Below are 23,721 nucleotides of genomic sequence, written 5' to 3'. Positions count from 1 at the left end.
TCTGGATCCAATGACAGTGGCACTAGCAACTGCGCCGCCATCCTTGGATCCATCTGTAAATATAGATTTATAAGTGCCGTAAGTGTTTCGTAGTTGATGGTATTCTTGTTGGTAAATTAATTGGTTAGTATCTGATTTCTTTAGTTTTGTTAATGTGAGGTCTACCTCTGGCTTGACCATTTGCCACGGAGGAGATGAGAAAAGTTTAGTAGGAGCTATATCTTGCAGTTTAATATCAGAAGCTGCTATGGCAGATTTTATTCTGATTCCGAGTGGTGGAATGAGTGTTGATTTCTTATTGTAAAGATCTTCGTAGAGAGGATTGAATATGCATTCAAAAGCTGGATTGGACTGATTAGAATATAATTTAGTTATGTTTTGTAAAGATAATATTAAACGGCGTTGTTTAAGAGAAGGCTCATCTGCTTCAATATAGAGACTGTGAATGGGAGACGTTCTAAAGGCTCCAAGGCAAAGCCTCAGGCCTTGATGATGGATGGTATCGAGTATTTGTAAATTACTTTTGCAGGCTCCACCATAGATGATGGAGCCATAATCAAGTTTTGAACAGATTAGTTACCTGTATACGTGTAAGAGGGTTGTTTGATCCCCTCCCCACTTTGAATTAGAAACAACTTTCAATAGATCGAGTGCCTTTATACATTTAGCTTTAAGGTATTTAATATGTGGAAGGAAAGTTAAGTGGTTATCAAAAATAAGTCCCAAGAACTTGGACTCCTTAACAACTTTAATAGGAGTGCCATTCAGAAATAGTTCAGGGTCCTTATGTGGCTTATATTTTCTGCAGAAATGTATACAATTAGTTTTTGATTTAGAAAATTTAAACCCGTTTTCTAGACACCACTTGTGAATTTTATTGAGACATAATTGTAATTGCCTTTCTATTGTGTGCATATTTTAACCACGACAAGATATATTAAAATCATCCACAAAAAGTGATCCATCAACTGAATCATTTAAAACTTTTGACAAACTGTTAATTTTTATAATGAATAAAGTGACAGACAAAATACTGCCTTGTGGGACACCCTGATCCTGATTATAATGATCAGACAGGGTTGTACCCACTCGGACTTGAAATTGCCTGCCTGTTAAAAACTGTGATATAAAATGAGGCAGGCGGCCTCTTAATCCAAAATCATGAAGATGTTTTAAAATACCATGTTTCCATGTTGTATCGTACGCTTTTTCTAAGTCGAAAAAGATCGATACAGCATGTTGTCTATTTACAATGGAATTTTGAATGAACGATTCTAAACGCACTAAGTGATCTATAGTACTTCTGTTTTTCCGGAAACCGTATTGTATATTGGTAAGAAGATTATTTGTTTCCAAGTACCACACTAATCAACTATTTACCATGCGTTCCATTGTTTTACAAACACAGCTAGTGAGAGATATAGGTCGGTAATTTGATGCATCAGAAAGATCCCGCCCAGGTTTGGGTATGAGGATAACAATGGATTTATGCCATGAAGGTGGAAACGCCCTGATGTCCAAATATCATCGAATATAGTCAACATAGTTTCAAGACATGATTCGGGCAAGTGTTTCAGTAGCTGATAATGAACATTATCAGCGCCTGCTGCTGTATCATGAGCTTGCCCAAAGGCAGTATATAGCTCATGTAGTGAAAATACCTCATTGTAATCTTCACCATTATCAGATGTAAAATTTACTTTTTTCTTTTCCTGTTGGAGCTGATATTTTTGAAATTCAGGAACGTACTTTGATGAAGACGAATGTTGAGATAAAGTTTTCCCAAGTCTATTGGCAATATCAGATTTATCCGTTTGCAAAGTATCGCCATCCTTTAGATGGTTTACTGTAGAATTTGATCCCTTGCCTTTGATCTTTTTGATCATGTTCCATACCTTGGACTTAGGGGTACGAGAGTTAATGTTTGGACATAATTCTTCCATGATTGACGTTTATTTTGTTTGAAAAGACGTCTCGCCTTAGCATTTGAAATTTTGACAACTACGTGAAAGGACGACTACAGCCACCTCAACCGCGTCCAAAATACCCGAGCTGCGCGGAATCTCCGACCAGACATTACGAAAACGTGTAAGAGCAGCAGGTCGACGAGGAAGATGTTCTGTTCGACGCGTCATATTGAGTCGACAACATCGCCAACAACGACCGTATTTGTGTCGTCAACAGAGTATGGCCTCAATTGCGATGGAGAGATGTCTGGTTCAGCGACGAATCAAGATTTCACCTTCGTCGAGGGGATAGAAGAGCACGAGTCTACAGACGTCGGGAAGAACGTTACGCCTGATACTGTGTACAAGAAGTGGACAGGTTTGATGGGGGTAGCGTTGTGATGTGGGCGGCTATCTCACATAATGGCACGACAGGTTTGGTCCATATCCAAGGCAATCTTACGGCTCAGCGATACAGCAACGAAATTCTCCTACCAGACGTCTTCCCAATCTCAGCCAACGGCAACGATGTATTCCAGCAGGAAAACACTCGACCGCATACAGCACGAAACACAAGAGCCTGTCTACACAACAACAACGTTGATGTTCCCTCTGGCCCTCCAGATCCCCGGATTTGAACCCGATAGAGCACCTGTGGGATTAATTGGATAGACGGCTACGCCGACGTCAACCACAACCCCAGACGTTGCAGCAGCTGGCTTTTGCGTTGCAGGCCGAGTGGGCTGCCACTCCCCAGGATGTACATGTACATACGCGTTATTGATGGTTCTTCGTATAAATGTATTTTCCTACCTCACACATCGATTTGAAAGAATAGTGGAACTTGATTGGAGATCTGTTTTAGCGTCCGCCCTCATAAAAAGCCAAGGTGGCGAAATGGGCCAGGGTGTATATATCATACTGGAATGAAGCTATGATACACTGGAGCCTGACCACCCAATCCGTTAGTCGCCTCTAACGACAGGCATAGTCGCCTTTCACGGCAAGCATGAGTTGCTGAAGATCTATTCTACCCCGGGTCTTCACGGGTCTACTGGAATGAAGATATGATACACTGGATAATAGATGATGCTTGGTATTTTAAGCGTAGCACATTTTAAAAGGCTCGGTGTTAACATTGATCTGACCGGCTCCGTGGTCTACTTGACACAGCTTCTGCCCGGGAGCGGAAGGTGGGTTGTCCGATCCCCGGTGGCATCATACCGTTAAAAAACGGTACTTGTTGTTACCCTGCCTGGCTCCCGGCATTAAGGGGATAAAAGAAGGGATGGCAGACTAGGAGTATGAATACCGTGACTACACTATCAAACCGGCATTAGACCGGGCTGGTAGAAACAGACACATTCACGCACGTGTAATTATCTTCACCGAGACGTTAAACCCCATTTCACCCTACCTCTAATATTGTTCTGGATATTGTTACTATTTCTTGAAAGTCGATCTTTTGTAGTTGGTTTGGTTGGTTAGTTTTTGTTGTTTAACGCCGCACTCAGCAATATTCCAGCTATATGACGGCGGTCTGTAAATAATCGAGTCTGGACCAGACAATCCATTGATTAATATCATGAGCATCGATCCACGCAATTGGGATCGATGACATGCATCAACCAAGTCAGCAAGCCTGACCACCCGATCCCGTTAGTCGCCTTTTATGACAAGCATGGGTTGCTGAAGACCTATTCTAACCCGGAATCTTCACGGGTCCGATCTTTTGAAGACCTTACCTTGACTGTGGACCTTACCTTGACTAATCAGTTGAAACATCAATAGGAATTATACTAACGTCTTCCATCAAAGAGCATGCTATATTTACTGATTTATAATAAGGTGTCAAAGCTACCTTTGCAACTTCTCTTTGATCCATCACCAAAAGGAGATCTCCATTTGTTTAACAAAAGAAACAGACGAACAAACTGACTCTTTAGGGTTGTATTCAAATAAGAAAATAAATATAAAAAATGAAGGTTGAAATGCTTCCTCATTCCTTGTCCTGCCTTGGGGCAATTCCTATAATGTCTACTCAAATAGGCTGTACCCCTTAAACCATCGATTCGATATCCGTTCAACATTTTCCAATCAGCTTATCTGGTGCCTGTTGCTATTTTGAATCTTTTTACTAAATGTTATTTTGTTTTTGTTTCCATGGAAAAAATTTGAATTTAATCTCAAACAACCTAAGGCCTTGTTTCCGAGCCATAACTCTCAAACTAATAAATATTTTTGCATGAAACTATAGTCTTTTCATATTTTTTAATTTTGTTTAAATGTGTTTCAATGGAAACAATATGGACTTAGCCTCAGACAAGTAGCGTTTGTTGCTACTCTACAGCTAATGAATATTTATGCATGAAACAATTACCTTTCCAGGCTATAATTTGCTAAAACAAAATTCCGATTTGCAGATTAAGAACTTACGTATCAAAAACAAAAGGAAGGGGGGGGGGGGGGGGGGGGACATATGTCTTTAAGTAAAAAAATATTCAAGAAGGGTCGTTTGTTTTCATAATGGTACCTGTTGGCATAGTTAGTAATAAAAACTATTGCTGAAGTATATGCACTCATAACAAAACAATGATTTCATTTTACACAACATTCAATGTTTTGAAAGAAAGCATAAAAACTATTAATGTAGCTTAATGCAAATATATAGGTGGTGCGATCGGGAAAAACCAATAGGTTATACCCGAGTTTGGTATCTGCAACAATTACCAACATGCCTTGCCATGTTAAGTTTCAGGTTTTGAAGCGTTAATCGATTGTAATGAAATCGACTTTGGGAAAGCTCCATGTTGATGTCTCCTCAAGACATCTTGAAGAAAGGATCGATTCTTTTCAACATGCACACTATCGGTATTAAGTAATGGGTATCATGTACCACAGCTTAAGTAGAGTCTTAATGTGGCTGTTGCATGATCCCTTTTCAAGGAAACAAAAACATACTGGCCAAAGTAGTAAGTAAATGTAATATTAATTATTCTCAAAGTCAATGTTCCTAAATAAAAGTGAGTGAGTGAAGAGGGTTTAATGGTGTAGAGTCTTAATGTGGCTGTTGCATGATCCCTTTTCAAGGAAACAAAAACATACTGGCCAAAGTAGTAAGTAAATGTAATATTAATTATTCTCAAAGTCAATGTTCCTAAATAAAAGTGAGTGAGTGAAGAGGGTTTAATGGTGTTTCGTACAGTACTGTTTGTTTAGTTTTGTCGGTGCATGTCAGCTGTAGGCGGGTGGGAAGTCCAAATTGAGGCAAGTCCTAACTTGATATTTATCCACTTTCTTTGAATAAGGATCAGCGCGTCATCGCTTAGCTGGGGGATGCACATCACTATTGTGCCTAACGGGATCGGGTGGTCAGGCTCGCTGACTTGGTTGATGCATGTCATCGATCCCAATTGCGTGGATCGATGTTCATGATGTCAATCACTGGATTGTCTGGTCCACACTCAATTATTTACAGACCGCCGTCATATAGCTGGCATATTGCTGAGTGCGGCGTTAAACAACAAACAGTTTATTGTCGCGTCGGTTTAAGGCAATTTGGTTCGTTGGTTGGATTGTTGTTTTACGCCGGACTCAACAATATTCCAGCTATATGACGGCGGTCTGTAAATAATCTAGTCTGGGCCAGACAATCCAGTGATTGATATGAGCATCGATCCACGCAATCTGGATCGATGACATCCTTCAACCAAGTCAGCGAGCCTGACCACGCGATCCCGTTAGTCACCTCTTTCGACAAGCATAGTCGCCTTTTACGGCAAGAATGTCCACGCAAATGGGATACGTCGACATGCATCAACCAAGTCAGCGAGCCTGACCACCCGATCCCGTTAGTCGCCTCTTGCGACAAGCATCTGTTGATTATCCATTGATCACTATTTTGCTATTTAGAACCTTTCTGCCGAAATAGATTGTAAGGGACTAAAATGCCAAATTGTGATGAAAATTATATGAGACACCACTGACGTCAGTGCAGCCTTGTTATAATACTAGTACTTCAGCTTCATGTAGTTTCGGTATGTAAATAATCGAGTCAATCCAGTGATAAACATCGGGACATCGATCCACGCAGTTGGTGCACGATGACATGCACTCAATCACGTCACCGAGCCTTATCGCCCTATCCATTTACGATAAGGATATGTTGCAGGGAAACTATATTCATACCCGGAATTACCGCGGGTTTCCTCTTCAATCCAATCAAAAAGAACAAAACAAAATAAATCAAGTGTATACCCCGAGGTTATGTTAAAACGTCGTTATGGAAATAATCATAAACACCAACCTGATTTGGAGTATATGTACTATTAAACCCTCGAGATATTTTTCATTCTATATATACTTTAAAATCTGCAGATACGTAGAGGTGTGATACGTGAGGTCAAGATGGTATCCTAGCTGCATTGCTCGAGGATCGTTTCGGGCCTTCATGACAATAACGGCACAACCAGACGCGAAATGTGTATCGGGAATCGCATATTCTACACCATCAATGTTGTTTGTTTGTTTTTTTAACGCCGTGATATTGCTAAAAGCAGAGTAAAACCATGCTCACTCACTCACTCATCGTTGCCGGTTGACATGGTGGAGCACGAAAATTTAAACAAATCCAGTAAGCCTCTTTTTTACCGTCCAGTTAATCACATGTAAGAAAAACAAGAATGTCAACGTGTTTCCCTCCCTGACCCCGACAATGAAAAAAATCTACAATATATGAGAAATTACAGATGACCCGATCGTTATAATCAAAGATAGGAATTACAGATAATTCAATGGAGGTATTGGGGCGGTTGGGTAGCCTAGTGGTTAAAGCGTTCGCTCGTCACGCCAAAGACCCGTGTTCGATTCCCGACATGGGTACAATGTTTGAAGCCCATTTCTGGTGTCCCCCGCCGTGATACTGCTGGAATGTTGCTAAAAGCGGCGTAAAAAATACTCACTCACTCACCCATGGAGGTTTTTGTATTGTAATGATACATGTATGCTATGTGACACATACTGAAAGCTATTTCCTTGATGTCCGAGCCCATGTGTAATATAATGCTCATTATATGGATATTTAAATCTTTTCACAGGATATATGAACGAACGTGGCAGGGAGTTCATGCTGGGCTTCCCATCCCCTCCCAATGCATCATTAAGTGATCTCATCATTCTTCACATGCGCGGCCCGAAAGACACTGTCGTGGTCATTGACAATGATGGACCAGTTGGTAATGACCACTATACAATCGACGACACGCGTACTCTCACCATCAACCTACAATACACGGCTATGTCAACGCCAGCGCATGATACGGGAGTCAGCGTCGCAAGCAGCGATGACATATCTCTTTACGTCATCAGGGGAGACAATGACGGCTATTTAGCGATCCCTAAAAGCAGATGGTCCACGAGCTTCTATGTCGTGTCCTACCCTCCAACAGGTGGCGGATACTCCTACTTCTCCATCATAGGGTACGAAGATACAAACGTGGAAATTACACCCAGAATGGAACTCAATTGTGGCTCTATCTTTCTATCTCCATCCATACTGATGAGTGTTAGGATCTTACCAAAGCAGAAATATGATATATACTGTTCTGGAGACGTGACAGGGACGTTTATTAGAAGTCAAAAGCCAATATCAGTTGTTGCTGGTGTAACGTTTCTTGGATATTCGGGTTGGGAAAGGGTTGTCGAGGAAATGATGCTACCTACAGCTTTCTTTGGGAGGAACTTTGTTCTTCCAGCAGTTTCCGAAGATGCTGCAGTTTTGAGAGTAGTCGCATCCGAAAATAATACTGAGATATATGCTGGAGGGAACCTCTATACTTATCTGGATGCTGGTGACTATATTGATGTAGAAACAAACAAAGTATTTTGTCTGAAAGCCTCACGTCCAGTCCAGGTAGTGATGCTGGGAAGGCGAGCGGATTCGAGCTACTTCAGTGTCGATGACCAACTAGGAGACCCGATCATGGCGATTGTACCAGCCGTTGAAGGGTTTCAGCATTATCATACTATTGATATATTTCCTGTCCCCGGGGATGGCCTGGTGATGTTTTTTGTGGAAAGGGGACAGGATATCACCTCCTTACCAGAGTCAATACATTCTTACTTCGAATATTCCGATTGTTGTAACATCGAAATACGTTACCTTTTTCTGTCACTCCCTGTTGTTGACCTGCACCTGGATTACCCCGTTGGACTGATGCAGATGGACGCTTCTTGGAGCAAAGGCTTTGGCTTGATGATGGGGTCCTTCTTGGGTATGTTTACATGACTTATGTTATCAAGTGTTTGTTTGTTTTTTAACGCCAAACTCAGCAATATTCCGGCTATATGAAGGCGGTCTGTAAATAATCGAATCTGGACGAGACAATCCAGTGATTGACATCATGAGCAATTGGGATCGATGACATGCATCACACGAGCCTGGTCACCCGATCCCGGTAGTCGCCTTTTACGACAAGCATAGTCGCCTTTTACGGCAAGCATGGGTTGCTGAAGACCTTTAAATTTCCATCCCGGATCTTCGCAGGTCGTTCAGACATGGCTGTGATCTTTGTGTGTAGTTAGAAGTGGACAGCAACACATATGTTTTTTAAAAAATATTTCCACTTTTGATACAGACTCTGTAAACCTCAGTGAATATCCGGGTTAAAATTGGTCGCCAACAACCAGTGCTTGTTGTAAGCGGCGACTAACGGGATCGGGTGGTCAGTCTTGCTGCCTTGGTTGATGCATGTCATCGTATCCCAATTGCGTAGTTGTTGCTCACAGTGTCAATCAGACTCGATAATTACAGAATATTACTGAAACTGGCGTCAAACAAGGTACAAAACAGTGATGGCTCTCTATACTCCCCGAAACTTGACAGATCGAGGACGTTGAAATTGGGCATGTTTCGCGTTTTTTCAAATCATTACATTTTCGTGTTTGGCTTTACGTTTTCAGTCTCATTAAAATCAGATCTTATTTCTCGCTACCGCTAAACAAAGATCTGAGGACATCCCATTGCGGATCATGTCAGAACGACCTTTCATCTGACCAATCAGAGCATCGCTTGTCAGATCATGAAAGTGACTGTTGCAATGTGATTTTTGATCGTGCAATCTCGAAAAAACACACAGTGTATTCCGAACGACAGTTATGGACTTTATGTCTGTATTCATACAATTTAGACCACCTATTAGCCATTCAAGAATGTTCTTTTGTTCAGTTTTAATTTTTTGATCGAGTATATGTCAAAGCCATTTGATTGGCTATTGTTGACTTCTTATCAGTCATTCCATTGGTCGGTCAAAGTTCGCGAAAGGTCGGCCTGACGTGACCCGCAATGTGATGTCCTCAGATCTTTGTTTAGAGGTAGCGAGAACTAAGAACTGATTTCAATGAGATCGTAAGTTTTAGGTTTTTGTCAAAAATTGTCTACTTCGATTTCATTTTACATTAAGAGTATTTCAGGGTTGGTTCGCTTCACGACTGTCTGAGGTCGTATGAATGTACAAAGTATAGGTCCTTCCATTTAGCATTATTGTAGTTATGTCACGAAAACCGTGAAGATCCGGGGTAGAAAGGTCTTAATCAACCCATGTTTACCGTAAAAGGCGACTATGCTTGTCTTAAGAAGCAACTAACGGGTTCGGGTGGTTAGACTCGCTGACTTGGTTGATCTGTGTCATCTTATCTCAATTGCGTTGCTCGATGTTTTTGATGTCAAACACTGGATTGTCTGGTCAAGACTCGGTTATTTACAGGCCGTCGTCATATAGCTGGAATATTGCTGAGTGCGGCGTTAAACAAAAGCAAAAAAACAAACAAACTTGTGGGGCACCATATCCACTGACGTGGAACGATGCTTATGCTACGGAATTGTGTTTCGGATGAATGGGTTTCTTTATTATATTAAAGTGATTCATAAACACATTGACAGTGTATCCAATAGTCACAATGCTACAATGGACTTTTGTTAAGTTTTCTTATGATTGTGGATTAGTTTGTCCCTTTATTAACTAAACAAGGAATACTTGTTCATTAATTACTTGTTCGCACCTGTCTAGCCATGACATGTATTCTTCTGTATGTGTCATCATTACTTCTGACGTGTCCGTTTTTCAGACCCTCCACACTGTCCAATACACGATGGATTCGTGTATCTCAACAACTCAGGGCTATGTATAAAGGTGTTCACGACACTGATGTCGTGGACAGATGCTCGTACCTTCTGTCGGGAAAACAGATTACACCTTGTTTTGCTCGATACGCAGGACAAGATCAATAGCATCAATGCCCACCTGGAAGATCAGTTAAACAGTGAGTGAGTTAGGATTTAACTTGTCATTTGCATTGTTTCAGTCATATAGAAACGGTTTTGCATCCGTTCTTGTGTCTACTGTATCTGGTCTTGTGTCTCCTGCATCCGTTCTTGTTGTCTGCTGTATCTGGTCTTGTTGTCTACTGTATCTGGTCTGGTTGTCTACTGCATCCGTTCTTGTGTCTACTGCATCTGGTCTTGTTGTCTACTGTATCCGTTCTTGTGTCTACTGTATCCGTTCTTGTTGTCTCCTGTATCTGGTCTTGTTGTCTACTGTATCCGTTCTTGTGTCTACTGTATCTGGTCTTGTTGTCTACTGTATCTGGTCTTGTTGTCTACTGCATCCGTTCTTGTGTCTACTGTATCTGGTCTTGTGGTCTACTGTTATCGTTCTTGTGTCTACTGTATCCGGTCTTGTGTCTCCTGTATCTGGTCTTGTTGTCTACTGTATCCGTTCTTGTGTCTACTGTATCCGGTCTTGTGTCTCCTGCATCCGTTCTTGTTGTCTACTGTATCTGGTCTTGTTGTCTACTGTATCCGGTCTTGTGTCTCGTGTATCTGGTCTTGTTGTCTACTGTATCCGTTCTTGTGTCTACTGTATCCGGTCTTGTGTCTCCTGCATCCGTTCTTGTTGTCTACTGTACCTGGTCTTGTTGTCTACTGTATCTGGTCTTGTTGTCTACTGTATCCGTTCTTGTTGTCTACTGTATCTGGTCTTGTTGTCTACTGTATCTGGTCTTGTTGTCTACTGTATCTGGTCTTGTTGTCTACTGTATCTGGTCTTGTTGTCTACTGTATCCGTTCTTGTTGTCTACTGTATCTGGTCTTGTTGTCTACTGTACATGGTCTTGTTGTCTACTGTATCTGGTCTTGTTGTCTACTGTATCCGTTCTTGTTGTCTACTGTATCTGGTCTTGTTGTCTACTGTATCTGGTCTTGTTGTCTACTGTATCTGGTCTTATTGTCTGCTGCATTCGTTCTTGTGTTTACTGTATCCGGTCTTGTGTCCACTGTATCTGGTCTTGTTGTCTACTGTATCCGGTCTTGTGTCTCGTGTATCTAGTCTTGTTGTCTACTGTATCCGTTCTTGTGTCTACTGTATCCGGTCTTGTGTCTCCTGCATCCGTTCTTGTTGTCTACTGTATCTGGTCTTGTTGTCTACTGTATCTGGTCTTGTTGTCTACTGTATCTGGTCTTGTTGTCTACTGTATCCGGTCTTGTGTCTCGTGTATCTGGTCTTGTTGTCTACTGTATCCGTTCTTGTGTCTACTGTATCCGGTCTTGTTGTCTACTGCATCCGTTCTTGTTGTCTACTGTATCTGGTCTTGTTGTCTACTGTATCTGGTCTTGTTGTCTACTGTATCTGGTCTTACTGTCTGCTGCATTCGTTCTTGTGTTTACTGTATCCGGTCTTGTGTCCACTGTATCCGTTCTTGTGTCTACTGCATCCGGTGTACCCCGGCGGTCACGCATCACAGTATTTTCCATGCCCGACGCTACTTACGCTGTAGAAAATGTGTTTAGAAAAAAACACGTTTAAGACATATTTAGATCAAAACATGCTTAGGAATGTGTTTAAATCCCGTAGGGAATACACATTTTAGGGTCTAAACATATGACATGAGCTATCGTCTCACAGCCTAAACACCACCTAAACACAACATCGCCAAAATCTAAACATGTTCAGAATTTAAACACAGATAATTTACATGTTTCGAATTTTGAACGTGTTTATGATTTAAACATGTTTAAACATGTTCACATATATCTAAACATGATTAAAAAAGTGTATATTATTAAGCAATAAGCCAAATATGGCGAAGATGTACAAATCAGATTCACTCTCTGTCAGGCATAAAAAAATATCGTCAAACTTGGTAAAATATTGACATAAAAATAAAATAAACATTGTCAAATAAACCAAGCTCGGTTAATGGTGACTAGGAAAAATGACATTTGTGAGGAAACAGTTTTCGTAGCACAGGTGGTAGCGTGAAGGACTAAACATCAAAGGTTGCAGGTACGTATCCGCCGAGGTTGGGAAGTGTTCTTCGTACTTATCTAATACAGGACGCTTATAATGACACACACACACACACACACACACACACACACACACACACTTCTGTATCCACATTAAACAATTAAAACATCGAAAGCGCCCCTTTTCAAATTACCTACAATGAATCTAAACCCTAAACCCAATTATGGGACATGAAACGAGTTTAGGTTTGCGTTTGGGATCTAAACACATTTTTATATTCGTTGAGACCCGTGAAGATCCGGGTAGAGAATAGGTCTTCAGTAACCTATGCTTGCCGTAAAAGGCAACTATGCTGGTTGTAAGAGGCGACTAACGGGATCGGGTGGTCAGGCTCGCTGACTTGGTTGATGCATGTCATCGTAACCCAATTGCGTGGGTCGATGCTCATGATGTCAATCACTGGATTGTCTGGTCCAGAATCGGTAATTTACAGACCGCCGTCATATAAGTGGAATATTCCTGAGTGCGGCGTTAAGCAACAAACAAACATTTATATTCGTTGAGCCGATACCGTGTTTTCAAGGTGAAACCCGTCACGATCACATAGGTGTATGTTTGGCATTATTTTACAAAGTGAATCATTCCCTACGTTAACTGTGTAGAACAGTTATCAACGTCATTGTAGCTTTTGACCAGTGTGAACTTGCACTGACACTCGAAGGCCTATAGTCAGTGTTATATGAACAATGTATATGTTTCTCTCCACAGCCTCTTCCTTTTCCATTGGGTTACACCTGGAAACAGAGAATAATGGTATCTCATACAACTGGATAGACGGGGGAACTCTTGGCAACGCGAACTGGTTGCACTCACAGCCTGATGGCTACGGCCTGTGTGTCCAATTGGCAAAAGCCAAGGACAGGGGTATTGGCTGGCGGACCGTCGGCTGTGACGTGAAGTCTGGCTACGTCTGTGAGGCGGTGATATCTGAAACACAAAATGTCCAATTATTCACGGGCCAATGTCAATGTACGTACCCAAACTTAGCGACGTCATCTGAATCGATTCACTAATTCCACAGCACTTCGGATACTTGTTTGTTATAGTAAATTTCTCAAAGGTTCCTTTATGTGTGTTTTCTTTGTTGTTTAGCACCATGGTAATAGTCCAGGTCTATGACAGCGTCCTTTATTTAAACGAGTCCATATGTGTCAGCGATTGATATTATGTCGCCTCTGACAGGTATAGGTTGCTTTGGGTCAATTTTAACCCGAAATCACCCTAATAACCCATTCAAGTGGGACCTGGCTGATAGTGTGTCATTACTGATGTTCTATCGACCACTTGTTAGTCTGGCTGAGTGAGTGAGTTAAAATTTAAAGTCACCTCGGCAGTATTTCAGCCAAATCGTGACTATCAAATGTTATACATAAGAAATACATGGAAACTATAAAAGCCTAGAATATCACTGAATATTATTTAAAACTAGCATGTAGCCATAAAAAAACATATCACTATTTATATCAATACATAATAAAGAAGGGGATATAGATCACCAGCAACTGAAGGTATATCACCATACAAGGGACCATGGGGACTTGCAGTGCATCTGGGCCCGTGAAGATCCGGGGTAGAATAGGTCTTCAGCAACCCATGCTTGCCGTAACAGGCGACTATGCTTGTCGTAAAAGACGACTAACGGGATCGGGTTGTCAGGCTCGCTGACTTGGTTGTCAGCATTGGAATCTGACTTTGTCTTTGCGACGGGCTGAGGTGCAGCAAGTTGCTATGCAGAGTTGCGTCGAATGAACGTCCTCGACTATCCTTGCTTTGTCTCAGTCAAGATCCGGGGTAGAATAGGTCTTCAGGAACCCATGCTTGCCTTAAAAGGCGACTATGCTTGTAAGAGGCGACTAACGGGATTAGGGGGTCAGGCTCGCTGACTTGGTTGATGCATGTCATCGTATCCCAATTGCGTGGATCGATGCTCATGATGTCAATCACTGGATTGTCTGGTACAGAATCGATTATTTACAGACCGCCGTCATATAGATGGAATATTGCTGAGTGCGGCGTTAAACAACAAACAAACAACCAAAGTGGTAAACATTTGGGCTTATGTCATGTCGTGTTTCCTCGAAAAATAAAAATGACACCACTTGATATAAGTGAAAAACTGTTCAAATCGGCGTTAAAGCAACACATGTATTGATGATCCAAGTGGTCCACCTTTGGGCTTTCCTCCCACATTACGCTCACTCGCTCCACTATTCAGCATAAGGGGTTTAAATGTCTGAAATGGTTTCCAGACATTCATCCAAATTGCCCGACGGCTGACGGTTACATCTACATATATGAGGCCGAGCTCTGTGTCAAGCATCACCCTCGGCCCGAGACGTGGATCAATGCTGCTGCTGCGTGTCGTGCTGATGGAGACCGCCTCGTCACGGTGGACAGTGACTCGAAGCAACACTATCTGCATGAAGTATATCGGCACATCTGTGAGTTCAGAAGTGCAGTACCATCAAACTTGATATATTTTGGATAAAAAATGAATATGTTACAGGTTCATTCACATTCTTCCTCGTGATTTCTTTGTTGTTTTTAGTTGCTATCGTAATACCATGTTATTCAAGGTCTCAATATTGTATTATCGTTAGTACAGGCGTTAAATTTTCCATTACTTGGTTTAAGGATCCGCTGACCCGACTCTTCGCAAGTATGGGGTAAAATCAAATATTTGAGAAAGATGGTTGTGTCATCGAATTTTTAACTATTTTCAGTTACACGTATGAAGACAACTTAAGCATGGGAAATAATCATTTTTATTTTTCTATTGTTTATACCCAAATCGACAATACTCCTTTTTTTTAAAAAAAACAAACAAAACAAAACAAACTTAAAAAGCTATTCCCGTGTTCATTTTGGCCATCAAAACTACTGTTTCTCGATCCGTAAATCTTGTGATTAGATAATTGCATATTTAAGGGAGTCGAGACATTTTTTGTAATGTGAGGGACATTGACCATCTGCTGTTCAGTTTCCTTGTTCCCTAACTACTTGGCTACACCAAGTTGGGTTTCCTAGTCTCAATCGCATATTCTCGACAGCTAGGTTCCCATTCCCTGGATACGAGCTGTTCAGGGCTGTGTCGATACACTTTGTCGCGATAGGATATGTATATCAATAGTAAGGTCGCAATTCAATACAGGACATCATACATGAAAGCTTGACTCTTACCTTGTCGAGTGGTCATATTCCAACATCAATGGAACGAGACCACACCAAAATATATCCGGAAACCAGAAGCAATTAAATTAGCATTGAATTGGGGGTTTGTCATAAGAACATTCAGAGTTCAGAAACAGTATTCATACCGAATTAGAAGTGCTCCTTATGACATAAAAATTATGTTGTATCGATACACGATATGATTATCGTTGAATTAAGGTATTGCTATGAAATCTTCCATACTACATTGTGATAAGCTGCACTCGGCAAAAATGTCTGTCACGAAAACTACTTCATTTTGTTTCAGCGTCTAAGCATTACATTGGGGCTTCCTGGCATAACGCTGGCCAATGGATGTGGATGGACTGTACGCCATTGGTCTACACCAATTGGGCTGTCGATGGCAACCAATCTGTGATCCAAGGAGAACACTGTGCAGTGGCCACCGTGAACGGTTATTGGGATGCTGTGGCCTGTGATGAAGCTATGTCGTTTATATGTGAAAGGCCCCTGACAGTCATGGAACCGGTCGATGGAACTTGTGAAGGTAGCCGCTTTCGCTCATCTAAATCTAAAGGCCCTGAGGATCCAGGGTAGAATAGGTCTTCAGCAACCCATGCTTGCCGTAAAAGGTGACTATGCTTGTCGTAAAAGGCGACTAACCGCATCGGGTGGTCAGGCTCGCTGACTTGGTTGATGCATGTCATCGATCCCAGTTGCTTGGATCGATACTCATGTTATTAATCACTGGATTGTCTGGTCCAGACTCGAATATTTCCAGACCGCCGTCATATAGCTGGAATATTGCTGAGTGCGGCGTTAAACAACAAAACAACCAAACCACAAATGGAGTTTCAACCGTATATACTATATGTTGTTTAACACCGCACTCAGTAATATTCCAGCTACATACGTACGTAAATTTTATATGATACTATATAGGAGATACATCGGGGATGTTTTAACAGTTCGTTGTATCCGCTTGTTCGCTCTATCCGTGTTCGTTATATCCGTGTTCTGCTGTATATGAATAGGTACAATAAACATTTTTTATGAAGCATAATGTGTTACAGACTTTCAGATTCAATGTATTAACTTGTTTGTGTGTTGTTTACAGCCGCACTCAGCAGTAATATGACGGCGGACAATGTATGAACAAATGTATTTCCATAAATAAGTAACATACTAATATCACTCGAGCTACGTACTGTGGTCATATAATGTATTCATTAGTGTTTAGCCTAAGCCTCGTCCTTTCCTTTCAGAAATCTCGTCCACGTCTCTGTCGTTGGCGGCGTCTCTTATCTCCGATACCAGTAGCGTCGACTCCGTCGCCGTAGTGTTATCATCAGAGGACGACACGATGATGCCAGTGCTGTCATCTCAAGTAATCCTTTCATCATTGAACCCCTACTCCATCAATCCTCTTTTATCAGTATCTTCAACCGATAGCATCACCGACATCACTGTGACAGCAGCAGCATCAGAGGGTGAGTTGATGTCTGTGTGGTCATCAAATGACCTTATGTCATCCCAGTCTTCAACCGATACCTGGTCAAGTTCTGGTGTCAGTGAAATACCCCGAGAGTCATCAATTCAAGGCACTGGGTATAACACCATGCCGTCACAATCATCATACGTTATAAATTCATCCAACGCGAGATCAAGTGCAACCATATCTATGTCACCTCTGGCAAGTGTGGGCACTACCATTGTGTCAGGTCCCATCAGCTTAAGCAGCTCCGAAGACATTCAAACTGGCATCCACTGGGGTGTCAGTGACACTGTTGGTGCCCAAACTTCAGACCCTACTCAAACGTACACAGACGTCTCTTCAGGATTCAGACAAACATCCACTCACTCTATCACAACACTCGTACCAGATTCAAACCCTGGGCGAGTTGTCTATCGCGTTTGCAGGTGTTCCTGTATTCCGGAGAACCGACTCAATGACATGTCGACTCAATCCGTCGACGCAAAGATGAAGGAAATTCGAGAAAATCTGCTTCTAGATAAGACAAACTTGACGAAGACCATCCGTAAATACATCAGTGCTCCCGATGAGCGGAAGTCTTCCTCAAGCATTGGTGCAACTGGGGTCACATTGATTGTATTCACAAGTTTGCTCATACTCTTCTCGGATGTGATTGCATTCTTTCAATCTCGACATCAAAAGTACCGATGAAAAAAAATACTAGACAGTGGACATTTTTGTATGGGGTATTGGGAGAGAAGCACCCTCCAAAAACACTGAGCACTACCCAGGGATACAAACAAGTGTGATTGTATCGGAGTATTCAGTGAATATTACTCCATTGTGTTTTAGCTAACTCTTAACATTATATCACTGGCACCAGGTCGTAAGACTGGCTTATCACGATCTAGTGACCGCACCCCTCCTCAGCTTTAATTCCGTCACCGTTCAATCTCATTAAAATCAGATCTTAGTTCTCGCTACAGCTAAACAAAGATCTGAGGACATCCCGTTACGGGTCACGTCAGACCGACCTTGCGGAAACTTTGATCGACCAATCAGAAGGCAGCTTTCTCGTGCTTTGCGGCACTAATTTCAAATTGGCGACCACGCTTCGAAACATATTTCGACAAATTCTCGATTACAAATTTGAAACCTGAACAAAAGAACATTCTGGAATAGCTAATAGATGGTCTAGATTGTATGGATTCAGTCGTTAAACTCGTAACTATCGTTCGGAGTTAAAGTTTTCGAGGTTGCATGATTAGGAATCACATTCCGACTGTCACTTTCACAATCTGGTAAGCGATGCTCTGATTGATCTGATGAAAGGTCGTTCTGACGTGACCCCTAACGGGATGTCCTCAGATCTTTGTTTAGCGGTAGCGAGTAGTGAGGTCTGATTTTAATGAGATTGGTCACCGTTCGGCAAAGTCCGGCGATCCTCGTTATTCTGTGTCATTGCATTCTTGGTTAGAGAATTAGAGACGAGACTATTTAATTCTCGTGTAAATTAATGGCACACTCGTTCCATGTATTGATTTGTTGTATGTTATTTCATATTTGTTTTTTTCATATTCATGTGTTGAAAATGTTTTTGTGACCTAATTTTACGATGTAGCGCGATATTGTTATGTAGTTACCGATATTAACATTGTATTGATGATCCTTGTTGTCTTCTCAATAATTGTACATAGCTTGTTGTAAATGTTTAATGATACCGTTGGATAGCTTAATATGTTTATCGCTTTATTTTAATATTTACATATTTCGTATTGATATAGTAGTTAGTTTCCTATTCGTGTATTCACCATGTTAAGAAAAACACTTTGGCTAAGCGCCAGGGTCGAAACTACCATTGTAGCCGAAAAGCAATAATTGCTTACACCCAAAAAACACAATTTTGAATAATACATAAACAGCACAATTTTTGTAACACCCAAAAAAACCCAGATTCGTTTGAAAAATAAGTAAACCTCAATTTACCATATATGCAGAAACTTATTAATTCAAACACTACACGGTCGAACATGATATTTATCTTCTAACTTGGAAATCGGAATCTTTGCGCGCTTTAGCATTTAGATGGTTTATCAAGTTGTGAGAGCGATGTCCCTTTGTTGACACGATGCACGATGGAGACCGCTATTTTAGATCCTCATGAAATCCCCCTGCGGATTTTTGACAAACTAATAGCCTGTTAGTAATCTACAAGTACCCTTAGCCCTACTCTTTGAATTCTAAATGATTGGCACTAACATTACAACGTTAATTCAAAGATCAAGATTCTTGGTGACTTGGTGACTTTATATTTAATGTGTATTTCATTGTTGTGATCAAGGTCAGAAGGTTTGTTCGTTTCAAAGTTGAATCAAAAATACGAAAACATTTATTGTATTTTATGTTCATCTTGCATTCAGATATAAGTTATGAAGTGACAAAACCTTTACGAAAGTATAGTCATACTTACTAGTAGTTCGCACAGACCGTTAAATTCATTGTTTTACCAAATATACGTACTTTATGGCTTACGCAATCCGCGCTGTCACAATTTCTTTTATAATGATAGGGGCGGTCGGGTAGCCTAGTGGTTAAAGCGTTCGCTCGTCACGCCGAAGACCCGGGTTCGATTCCCGACATGGGTACAATGTGTGAAGCCCATTTCTGGTGTCCCCCGCCGTGATATTGCTGGAATATTGCTAAAAGCGGCGTAAAACCATACTCACTCACTCACTCATTATAATGATAGGTCGGCTCGCTTTAAAATATGAAAAAAATAACCATCGGCTCGCTAACTCTTTTTTGTTTTTCTCTCAAAACTGTTTTCCTCGGAATGTCGTGGGGAAGAGAACGCCCTGACGGGGATACAGTGTGTGGTTTTAGTACTTTTCGATATATTTCCTTGTCCTGTCATTGTGCTTTCCTGTCACCAAAGTTTAAAACATAAATCGAAAATCAGCATTAATAAATATAAACATATTGCCCTGTGTCTCCCCTATTTAAGAAAAAATATAATCTCTTAAAACGTATGGGGTCATGATATATAAATGTTATGATTGTCGTCAGAAGAAAACTTTGAAAAAAATACAGTGGTAGAATTATAGTTTTAAAAAGCAAATCTACCCCCAACACATCCAAACACACTGCACGTGGACTACGCTGTAACAAATGTATTTACATCCGAAATTCAAACCTAAACACATGGTATTTTGTACCAGTATAAACGGATTATTTGTTTTTGTTATTTTGTTGTTGTTTTTCGAGTTCGGGTGTTTACTGGAATTGGTAAGGGTCTAATGAAGTAATCAGATATACCTTATATTTTCATTGGATGCTTCCTGTATGAGAGAAATACCATTAGTACGAAAGCCCATTAGGACTATATTGCTATTTTGTTTTTTCTCTTTTAAAAGTCGTAATTACGAGAAAATAATAGTTTATAAGAAGATTCGATTTATTGCTTTGACATTATGTCACAGTGATTTTCATAATCATTGTCAAAGTCGTAATAACGACTTTTTCTCTCGTAATTACAACTTTATTCTCGCAATTCCGACTTTTAAAAGAGAAAAAACAAAATACCAATATGGTCCTAATGGGCTTTCGTAGTACATTAGTCATACAGCAACAAATAACACATTTAAGAAAACTTAGATTTTCAAAGCTCAGCGCGATACGAAGCTGTAACCGATGGAGTCCCAGTCCTTCACGATACCACTTGTGCTACGCAGACTATTGTCCTCACAAGTATCAGTATCCCTGGTCACAATTAACCGAGCTTGATTTTATTTGTACATGTTTATGTTAATATTGTTCCAAGTTATTTGTAAGTCCTGTGGTATATGTGTAATGAAAGTGCATCTGAATCTGACCATTTTCGTTGTCCTCGTATAGGATAGCCCTTATCCAAATTGACTTATTGCCTGATGATATGCACTGTAAACGATTAAAAATTCTAAATATGTTTAAAATCTAAAATGTTTAGAATATGGGAATGTTGTGCTTAGGTGGTGTTTAGGTTGTGAAACGAAAGCTTATTTCGTGTGCTTAGACCCTAACGTGTAGATAGAACACGTCAAATGTGTATTCCGTTCAGGATTTAAACGGGGGCACGGGTGGCCCAGTCGTCTAAGGCGCCGCGATTCGCTGTGCAGAGTTGCGTCCCTTGGGCACGCCAGAAATCTATGATTGTGGGTTCCAATCCAGGTTCTCCCCAATTATGTTTCTAGGTTTGTCAGCACCATACCCGTGCTCGTGGGTTTCATCAAAGTGGTAAACGTCTGAGACCTGCATCACTTCGGGCTTTCCTCCCACATTAAGCTGACACGCCGCGATATAACTGGAATACTGTTAAAAGCGGCGTTAAACCCATTCACTCACTCACTCAGGATTTAAACACATTCCTAAACATGTCGTATATGTGTTTACATTTTAAACTCTTTTTAACAGTGTATCAATATGCTTGGATTTCACGACGAAGGACACCAGAAATTGGCTTCACACATTGTACCCATGAAGGGAATCGAACCCCGGGGCTTCGGCCTGATGCGCGAGCGCCTTAACCTCTCGGCAAATCCATCGCCCATAGCGCCCATAGCCCCATGACCGTTCGACCACAGAGTAGCAAAAACAAACAAAACAACGTGATTTCTGTTTGTTTACATGACCATATTATATTGAATGGTGCCGTAATATACTGTTCAAAGCGGCATTAAACCCAACTCACCCACTCCCTCATATATACAGTGGGCATTTAACAGATACTGCAGAGATCTTGTTGCTTCAAATGTTAAAGAATATTAAAAAAAGTCCACATCTCTATCATTATTTGCGCAAGCCAGGAAACTGTTTTTGCAGAACCCTCATTTACAGTATATTTCTCAGAATAATACTTTCATGCCCTTTTGCCTATGTGTATGCTAGTTATCCAGCGTTGAACAGACACCATACGCCGATATATTGTCTCTGGTTTGAGGTAATGTTGTTGGTAGTTTCGATGTTCAATAATTAAGAACCTTATTATCAATATTTCCAATAAACAAACAAACTCGTGAACCAAGCATGGTTATTATTAGAACTAATGTTTTTAGACAAGTTTAAAATTTCCTGTTTTATAATTAATGTTCGAATCGCACAAAAAAGTACTTTACCACCGGGGATAATTAGGTTAAAAGAAACATTTAAGCGTGTCATATACAACATGTGAATGTTTATGCTGAAACAATATGGTTTTCCTGAAACCATGGTCACCATTCTTGTTTTAGCACCGTTTATAATATTTCAGACACATACATAAACTCATAAAAACTCTTCAGCAACCAATGCTTGCCGTAAAAGGCGACTATGCTTGTCGTAAGAGGCGACCAACATTATCGGGTGGTCAGGCTTGCTGACTTGGTTGATGCATGTCATCGTATCTCATTTGCGATGATCGATGCTCATGATTGCAATCACTGGATTGTCTGGCCTCGATTATTTACAGACCGCCGTCATATAGCTGGAATATTGCGTAGTGCGGCGTTAAACAACAAACAAACAAACAAAACCCAGAAAAAAAATTATGTTTAATCAGACTCATCTTTTCGTATTCAAACAGGAAACAGATGTAAAGGCTAAAGAAGGCTTAAGGGTTTCCATTAGTTCATTAATTATGTACTAGCAATGCTGAAAAAAGTACATGTGTGCCTCTACATGTATGTGTTGGTATCAGGTGTTTATATTGCTAATGAAGGCAAACAAATGTTCAGTATTGACGCAGTTGTTCTGTAGACCATGCGTTTTGACGTATATATACTAGTGAGTGAGTGAGTATGGTTTTACGCCGCTTTTAGCAATATTCCAGCAATATCACGGCGGGGGACACCAGAAATGGGCTTCACACATTGTACCCATGTCGGGAATCGAACCCGGGTCTTCGGCGTGACGAGCGAACGCTTTAACCACTAGGCTACCCGACCGCCCCCGTATATATACTAAATATAAAACGTTGACGACAGAGAATAACAAGCCTCGACAATACGATCACTGAAACTCCAGGTGTTTGCGAACAGGGAAATGTCTGTATTTTGTGTTTGTTTTGTTTGTTGTTTAATGCCGCAAATAGCAATATTCCAACTATATAATGGCGGTCTGTAAATAGTCGAGTCTGGACTTGACAATCCAGTGATTGCTATCATGAACAGCGATCCACCCAATTGGGATCAACCACCGGATCCAGTTAGTAGTCTGTGACGACAAGCATGGGTTCCTGAAGACCAATTCGAACCCGGATCTTCGCGGGGAGGAAACATCGGTAAATCCACGAACTAGAAAGTGCGAGCGACGGTCTGTCATTCAAATTGACAGTGGAAGCATAAATCAATGCCACAAAGGACCCGTGAAGATTCCGGGGTAGAATATGTCCTTTAGGTAAAAGGTGACTATGCTTGGCGTAAAAGGCGACTAACGGGATCGGGTGGTCAGGCTCGCTGACTTGGTTGATGCATGTCATCGATCCCAGTTGTGTGGATTGATGTTCATGATGTAAATCACTGGATTATCTGCTCCAGACTCGATTATTTACAGACCGCCGTCATATAGCTGGAATATTGCTGAGTGCGGCGTTAAACAACAAACCAATCAACCAACCAATGCCACAAAGGAACACATTCATCAGGCCAAAGTCAAAAGCTGCTTTTGTTTGTGGCGATCCGACAAGTCAAATTCTTTACAATGTATGAACTATAATGTCTTCTTGGTGCCATTATTGTGGAATGAATACACTTCA

General features: G+C 41.0%; 1 protein-coding gene across 1 annotated transcript; it reads left to right on the top strand.

Moving 5' to 3' along the window:
- The first annotated feature begins 2,210 nt into the window (after positions 1-2,210).
- LOC139450374 (uncharacterized) lies at positions 2,211-17,666 on the top strand. Its single transcript, XM_071232057.1, has 7 exons — positions 2,211-2,325; positions 7,043-8,218; positions 10,071-10,265; positions 13,019-13,279; positions 14,560-14,751; positions 15,789-16,028; positions 16,747-17,666. The coding sequence occupies exons 1-7, from the start codon at positions 2,211-2,213 to the stop codon at positions 17,664-17,666; spliced, it is 3,099 nt and encodes a 1,032-aa protein (XP_071088158.1).
- Positions 17,667-23,721: the final 6,055 nt, after the last annotated feature.

Source organism: Haliotis cracherodii, unplaced genomic scaffold, assembly GCF_022045235.1.
Source record: "Haliotis cracherodii isolate W230 unplaced genomic scaffold, xgHalCrac1.p SCAF_8, whole genome shotgun sequence".
In the NCBI taxonomy this organism is placed as follows: domain Eukaryota; kingdom Metazoa; phylum Mollusca; class Gastropoda; order Lepetellida; family Haliotidae; genus Haliotis; species Haliotis cracherodii.
This window is presented reverse-complemented; position numbering and strand designations above follow the sequence as displayed.